At 46.6% G+C, this 8,180-nt stretch overlaps 1 protein-coding gene across 1 annotated transcript in view; it reads right to left on the bottom strand.

The window, feature by feature from the left end:
• The window catches only part of LOC135823941 (uncharacterized), a 10,405-nt gene extending 2,261 nt beyond the window's left edge, over window positions 1–8,144 (bottom strand). The window contains exons 1-5 of the mRNA XM_065336823.1: window positions 7,571–8,144; window positions 6,551–6,744; window positions 3,174–4,729; window positions 2,242–2,427; window positions 1,426–1,671 (exon numbers count right to left, since the gene is read on the bottom strand). Of these exons, the coding sequence (XP_065192895.1) occupies window positions 1,426–1,671; window positions 2,242–2,427; window positions 3,174–4,729; window positions 6,551–6,744; window positions 7,571–7,857 (2,469 nt within the window). The 5' untranslated portion in view covers window positions 7,858–8,144. The remainder of the gene's footprint in view (window positions 1–1,425; window positions 1,672–2,241; window positions 2,428–3,173; window positions 4,730–6,550; window positions 6,745–7,570) is intronic.
• Between the last annotated feature and the right edge of the window lie 36 nt (window positions 8,145–8,180).

Below are 8,180 nucleotides of genomic sequence, written 5' to 3'. Positions count from 1 at the left end.
CTCAAGGTAGCAACCACCAGTGCACATGGCAGTTGTAGATGCGTGCGCGAGCGCGCGCGTGTGTGTGTGTGCGTGTGTGTGTTGTCTCATGCATGTTCCGTGCAAGCGTGTGGTCACACTGGTGTACAATGAATGGAAGATGTTGGTATGCAGCTGACATACAGGTAAGAACAATTAGCTAGGTCTAAAGTTTCGTCTGTGAATGAAAGCAAGAGCACATAAACCAGAGTGTGCAACTCGGGATGGTTCCTGTGGGAGCGTAATTCGTGCAGTACGTCATTTCTGACGGCATGGTAAGCCACAGGTACGGTGAAAAGTTGCGTAACCAGTCCCGGTGGTGCAAGTCACTGAGTTTGTCCTGATTTCGGTTTTTTGATACAGATAGCCTGGTGAATTTACTTGTCGGTGGATGTACGCAGCGTACACAGTCCCATAAAAACACCAATATCCTGAAACATGACGTCTAAAATCAAGCAAACGTGGCTGATTTCCGGGCTATGAAACACGAAAATTAGAGCTGTACGCAAGTCGGGGCTTGGCTGATCTCGTCAGGGTGATGTAGTGCACAAACTGCGCAGTTTCAGATCTGATATGCACAGTTGCACACTCTGGTTTATGTACTCTTGATGAAAGGCTATAGAAATCGCCATTCCAGGATTTCTTTGGGTCGGCAGGAGTACCGTAGGACGATAATAAATTCCTCCAGACTAAAATTTCTGCACTCTAAATCCGGAATATTTGTTGTCCATTTTAATTACATATTCATATGCTGGATTTCTGCAGGAAATTGAAATGCGTATGAAAACCCCCAGCTTCATTCGCACTGGTGGGGCTCATCATCTCTGTACAAGTATTAGTTGTACTTCAATGTATGTCAATGGTTCTGGAGATTTATAGTACGAAATTGTTTTTATAGGGTACCTCACTTCAAACTCTCCAACTACGGTCTCTTCGCTGCATACGTTCACTTCACTTCCAAAAAATATATATAATATTAGATACAAATGGAATGCACCAAATTTTCGGGCATGGCCCATCTTCAGGGTGAAAAAAAACCATTCAACAGAAATTGTTTTTGTTTTTTCAAAGTCGACAAGGAGACAAAATTCTATTGTTCTTACTCTGTACATTCACTTGCCACTGCTTTAGGAGCTGCATCTGCGCCTTGGTCCCTGGGGGTGGTGGCGTTCCTACGGATGCGGAAAACTCGGCCTCCAGCCAAGTCTCACATGAACCGTGAATTTTTTTGTACATTCACTTTACACATCAACTTGTCTAATACTGTACCCTGATATTCTTTGTCCACCACTCAGTGATGTACTCCAACTGAACACACACACACACGCACGCACTACCCCCCCCCCCCCCCACACACACACACAAACACACGCACACACACACACACACACACGCACAAATACTGACCTTGGTCAAGTACTGCAAGGGAGACATTTGGAAGCCAACAGACACAAATATCTGGTCGGTGTCGTACAAGTCACGTCCACCATACACCGCCAATCGACATGCGACTTCCAGACACATCAGCGACACTTGCACGGAAATAGATGGGCAGCGAGGCATCACCGTCACTATAGGTGTCTTACCAATCTTACTGAGAAATGTGGACAAACTTCTCACGAACCAGGGATCTGTCCCTGGTAGTGAACCACTCTGCACAGGATAAAGACAATAGATCAGAAGCCAGATTTGTAAGATACCAGCACTTATTTCGGGCAGTATGTTTATCGGGCTTGACTTGACTCAACAGACAGAGTCAAATGGATGAAGGGGTATTTATTTTGGGCAGGTGCTTATTTAGGAACTTGTGCAGTATTATCACACAAAGGCCAATTTCCAGTGTAACAGTTCAGCAAACGGCAAGTCTCCTCATGTATGGCCTTTGACGGCTGTGAGCAGATTCCTTGTAGCCATTAGGGGCCGTCCAAGGTTACCAACAATATTTTCAAAACGAAATGTTTTCGTTTGTGGGTGGGTGGGTTTGACGGAGTTTCGTTTTGAAAATAATTATTGAATGCTGATGGAGAATGCCCAGTTACGTCTGGGTGTCGAAAATTGACATCAATATTTTATTGGAATTCGTTTTACCTGCAGAAAAGGTGGGTGGGTGGGTGGGGCTGAAAAATACTAAAACTTTTCGTTTTGTAAAAACAATCGGTAACCCCGGACGGCCCCTTATGTCATACTGGGCACAATGCAATGCTCTCCATACACACAACGTACCTTTCCCGAGAAAGCTCTAAATGAGGTGACTTCCAAGCAGCGTACTTTTGAATTATCAACACCGAGTCCTTGCAATTGCAGCATAGCAGAAGGTATGGCGAGCTTAACTGATAGTGCTTGCAAAAAGCTGGTTGGCGAAGAGAGAACGCATGCACTGCGAAGCGCAACAGACTGGTAACTCCTGGCCTGGGCAAGTGGAATTAGAATAGCAGGCACAGTAACGAACAAAACAAAAACAATTCAGGGCTACACAGGGTGCATGCACTAGGCTGGCATCACGTGTATATGTAGTAACAAATCTATCACATTGTGATGGACGGCACCTGGCTTTGGTATACACACTATACAGTCAACTTTGCGTGTAACGACACTCGGCGGGGCATCAGAAAAGTGTTCTTATTCGCGAAGTGTCCTTATACCCAAAGTCTCATTATGCGTATTACATTAGATGGGACTTCGCTCTGGGCATGGAACTAACTTCTGTCGTTATATCCGCAGTCTTTATTAGCGAAGTTGAGTGTATCAAATACTGGCATGTCCCTTTCCACCGTGCAAATCCTGCAGAGATTTCACGTACCCAAACATGCCCAGGAAAGTCAGCGCCCATGAGCGCAAGCTCTTTTGCACGCTACTGAAAGCCTGCACACACACACTGCACTATTACTGCAGTGGGCAAAAGTACCATTGATCTTTCCCTAACTGAACAAAACAGATTTCCAACAATCAAAGTTGTTTTCTAGTGGAACAGTCTGCTTATAAATATTTCTTCCTATACATGAGCACCCTCCCACGTACAACGGAAATACAGGAAAACAGCATTGAAACATTCATTTGACTGAGGGAGTTGAAGAAAAGCGTCAAGCAGAACACACATTACGTAAGCTACAATGCACCGTGCACAAGACAAAGGAAGCAAGCAACATAATACTTACCTGGGACAATTGATTGCAAATGGTGACCAGCTCATCCAAAGTGTATGTGTCCGAATCCACTGTGCTTGTCACCAGAACCAAATGAGCAATGCTGGTCGTGCTACCAGGCCTCTGGTCCCAGAACAATTTGTGTAGGTCCTTGCAACAAGCAGTCATCCAGCGCTCCCACTGCATTATATCTCCACTGCCTTTCAGATGCGAAAGTCGTGCAATCTTCATGGCTGGCGTCAATGAACCATACTTCAACTGGTGATTCATCTGTAAGCGTACTCGTGACAAAACTGCATGAGCAATTACAGTTGTAGGAGCTAGAAGAAAGACAGGCACCTCAGCGACCAGAAGCTGTAGCAGCAATGCTATGGAATGCGGGCTGGCATCACCAACAAAAGTCACGACTTGCTCCACACTCTCCTTTGATGAACTGAAAGCACTCAGCGAGCGGTTGCTATCAGCTGAACCGGGCCGAGAGTTATTGGCCGAGGAATTCGATGTTCTCAGTGGCAGCGGCGGTGTAAGTCCCTGCGGAGCAGCAGCCTGTTGCTGCTGGCTAGGTTGCGCAGGCTGGGGCTTATCCGAGCCCTTCTTCTTCTTTGTCTTTTTCCGTTTGCGAACTGTGCTGCCGCCGTTCTGATCACTGTTGGCTGCACCCACATCTGATGCATCGCTACAAGGAGAGGCAGATGCTGAACCATCACATGCAGCACTCCTACTGGGTATTGCTAGATTGTCATGCTGCGAATGTGACTGTTGCTCAGCTGGAGAGAGCCAGAGTTGATTCTCAGGCAATAGGAACCTCTGGGCTCTCTGGCTGCACTGGCGCACTTCCAGGAACGAAGACATCAACGAGACTGCCTCGGGTGACAGGGCGAGCACCGTATATGGTTCAGCCGTCAGTGTGCACGCGTCGACAACCGATGATGCCTGCCATGCCCGTAGCATGGCTAGCAAGCAGAGGTATGGCGCTGGAAAGATGCCATGTGACTCCGCATTGATGCGCTGCAGAGCACCATAGTAGACTGCCATCTGCTCAACATGAGTCCAGCATGACCATCGACTAAGATATTTCTGTTTCAGTTTATCTTCACAAGCTGCCAGGGCTGCCTGAACCAGGGTGGGATCATTCAGTAGCCTGATCTCCTTCATATCAGCTACTTCAATCTGCATATGTCCAACCTTATATGATATTCGTCGCTGAGGTGCCTTGTCAGCTGCTGGTTGGTTCTGGCGCATAAGACGAGCACGAGCAGTACCTTTCCCAGCATTGCTGGTAAGCTTACTGCCGGGCTTCGCCGAGCCCTTAGCACCCTTCTCGACAGGACCAACTGTTGAACAAATGAGCTGTCCACCCAGCTTGCCCAGTCTCCATTGTTGAGAGAGCTCCACGATCCAATGGTAAGTGAAGCGCTCACCCTCCTTGCTCTGGCTGTTGTGGAGAAGTGCATCAACAAGACCAATCGACTGAGCTTCCGTAGCACGGATCGTTCTGCCCGTTAAGACTAGCTTTAGCGCTGGTTTGAAGCCAATCAAACGGGGCAGTCGAACACAGCCGCCAAGAGCTTCAGAAGCAGAAACAGACAAAAATAAAAAAAATGAAAGTAAATATTAACAAGAACAGGAACAGCAGTTTTCAGTCGCCGATGCCGGCGGCATATTTACATGCACAGCAATGTGCACGTAATGTTAGTAGACCCAGGTATGTAAAGTCCCACCTGGACAGTAAAAATATTGCTGAGGTAAAACTCACACTAGTGAAGGTCACGTGCCAGAAACTGTGCATTGAACCTAGGCTACTGTATTCGGAAATGCAATTTAAAAAAATTAAACAGTTTTCGTGGAGACAGAAATGAAATCAACGCAATAAGGGGTCGTCGCAAAAGTTTTTTGTCGTCCCTGAAACGAACATGATTCATTTGGGGGAAGGGAGGGGAGGGGGTGCGAGCCAAAATCGCAAGTCGACCGACACTGTACATATGACATGTACATGCATGCAATTTTCGTCGTCCAGCATAGCAAGCTGTGTTCGTTTCAGAGGGAGGGGAGGGGGTCCGAGTACGAAATGAACGATGTTCGTTTCAGGGATGACAGAAAACTTTTGCGACGACCCCTAAGCAGGGTATATTCTAGGACGAATTTCCAACCGGTTACGGTCCAATGAAGAGTGGGGGGGGGGGGGTCGGGGGTACCCCCGGAAATTTTTTTCAAAATACAACCCAAATATGGCACTCGACAGCAATTTAACAGATTTCTTGGCGTTTGACCATTCACAGCTCCATTCACCCACAGAAAAGTACGGGCGGTTGGAACTGATTTGTAACTTTTCAACCGGTCGAAAACCGGTTGGGGCGGTTCTAGAAAATTCCCTGCTAAGTAAAGCAAGTTCTGAAGAGATAGCAACGAAAAACGTTCAAGGAAATCTAACCTGTGCGAATGGGGTGTGTTTTGAATGCGCAGCTTGCCTTACTTATTGCGTTGCAATTAATTTTGTTGGTCAATGAGAAGCTGCCAGTATTACGTACAATAATGTGTGGGGAATGGAGGTAAGCAGTGCATCATAATACTTCAGAAGTAATATTATAGTGAAGACTCGGGCCAGTGAGTCAGGGAGAGGCCATGCATGCGTGTGTGATCAATGCAAGTACACTGTACTGTAGAACATGTTACTTTAAGAAATTACCGGTGCCAGGAGCCTGAGCGTAACTTGAAGGTTGGTGATCAGCATCTGTTATACTACAGGACTGTAAAGTGTATACTCTTGTGCAGCCTGTTAGGCGTAATCTAAATTTGTGGTGCCTGGTTTCTCTACCGAAAATACCAAAATTAATTATGTACAAGGTTGATAAGTGTAGATCGGGAAACCTAGCCTGGCTCCCACAGAGTCTGTAGCAGTACAGCCTGCACAGTGACTGGCCGCACCTACATCATTACAATGTCATGTATGATATTATATAAGCCTTGTTTGATAGGCTAACATGTTGGACGATTGACAGCATGACTCGGCCAACCAGTTTATGGCCGTAGTCAGGAGCACAGTTTTTCTTTCTTTCTGGCACAGTGTGTCTTGTAACTTGTAATACATCTTACAACATGTTGTCAACAGTCCAACACCATCACATGTAGTGTCAATAGATTTACTACCAGTATATCTACTGGCGTCATGGTACTTGAGCAGACAGGCATGTATGTTATGTACATGACATTGTACACAGTGACTGATGATGTGACGTCAGGTGGTTGGTTTCTGGGCTTGCTGCCCCCCCCCCCCCCCACACACCTGACAACCGGCTATTTACCATGATTTATCACTAGTTTACACTAGACACACAGTAGCACTACAATATTAGCTTACACCGGACACCAGTAATGTGAAATGATCTTACCAGGAAGGACGCCGACATGAACTTCCGGCAAGCCCATTCGCCCATTTTGCCAGTCAGCCACACGATAGTCACAGGCTAGGCACAACTCCAGGCCACCGCCCAGGGCAAGACCGTTGATGACAGCTATTGTCGGCACTGCTATTGCCTCGACCAGGTTGATCAGCCCCTGACAGGACATCACTGCTTCTGCGCATCTGTATAGACCAATAGGGGCATGCACACATGCACACACACAGTCATTATGACAGCCGGTTGGGATAAATTGACACGAATACAATAACATGCCATTGAAAATGCTTGTACAAATACAGGAAATAATCATGGTACCAGAAACAGGGTTCTAGCCAGGTCAAAATAGTAGGGGGGGGGGGGGCAAGCAGTCACCCCGTAACCCATTTTTCCATTTGCAAAATATCGGTCTTGCAATGCAAAACGAAACATACTGGCGAACACCTGACATCACCCCAGACAAATGTGCCTCTATGAACCCTCTAGTACTGACTATCAACTGCGTTTTCGTAGAATGGTCTGAAAAAACCCCACAAGAATCGGAAAAAGAGTAGGGGCGGCACTTTTTCACAGGGGGCGCACAAACAGAGTAGGGGGTGCTGCACCCCCCCCCCCCCCCCCCCCTTTGGCTAGAACCCTGCAGAACTAAGGAGCACCATTCTCCCAAGAAGGCTGCACAGTGGTTAGCAAATTGTCTTGCATGCTTTCTCGTCGCAACAACTAGATCCACTAGTTACGTATGGTTATTGTGAAGCAGAGTCATACTCTCAATGCTCGTCACAATTGTATAAGTCACCACTACATCAATGACATCTTTTACACCAGTGTTGTGTCGTACAAAGCGCCACGGGACTGGCAGAGTGAATCTAGACTAGAGTGGTATGATGGGGTGACACTTGCGATATTTTGCATAGCATACCAACCAGGCGCAAGTGATTGCCTACCAGTACTACAGTATACATGTGCCATATTAATTAATGTGATGCGTATGGGGTGCATGTGATTTCTTACACTTGAGGAGAATTCATCTCCAGTTGGTACTCAATGTCCGCACCGACACAAAACGTGGATTTTCCACTGCAGAACACCACTGCTGAGATCTTCTCTTCTCGTGCGAAGCGATGCACAACATCCAGCGCATACCCCAAGCAATAGAAGAATGATTGGGACATAATATTGTGCTTTCCTCGCTGATCGAAGCACACAGCCATGACAGGCAGAGGGAAATCATCATCCTGAATGGTCACGAGGCTAATGACGACTTCGGGCACATCTACAATTGTTCTCGACTGCGCCATGGCGCAAAAATGGTTAGCAAAAGATTGTCGAATACTATCTGTATCAAAGTTTATAAAGTCCCAATTTTCGGACCTACACTACAGTATACAGGAAACCGTGGTACATGACTAGTACCATTGGTAGTCCTGGAGAAAGTGCTCAGACGTTGCACTAGCCTTCTCCAGAAAGCATTCTTGGATCAGGGAGTGGGTACCCGGGTGGACCATCTAATCATCGAATGGTACCTCATCTCACTCCAAAACAAAAATAATTGTAGTTGCCTTGTTTGATTTCAAGGACTTGAAAATACGGTGCATGCTGTTCTATAGACGTCAAGAGTCCA

The sequence above is a fragment of the Sycon ciliatum genome, chromosome 1 (assembly GCF_964019385.1).
Source record: "Sycon ciliatum chromosome 1, ocSycCili1.1, whole genome shotgun sequence".
NCBI lineage: Eukaryota > Metazoa > Porifera > Calcarea > Leucosolenida > Sycettidae > Sycon > Sycon ciliatum.
This window is presented reverse-complemented; position numbering and strand designations above follow the sequence as displayed.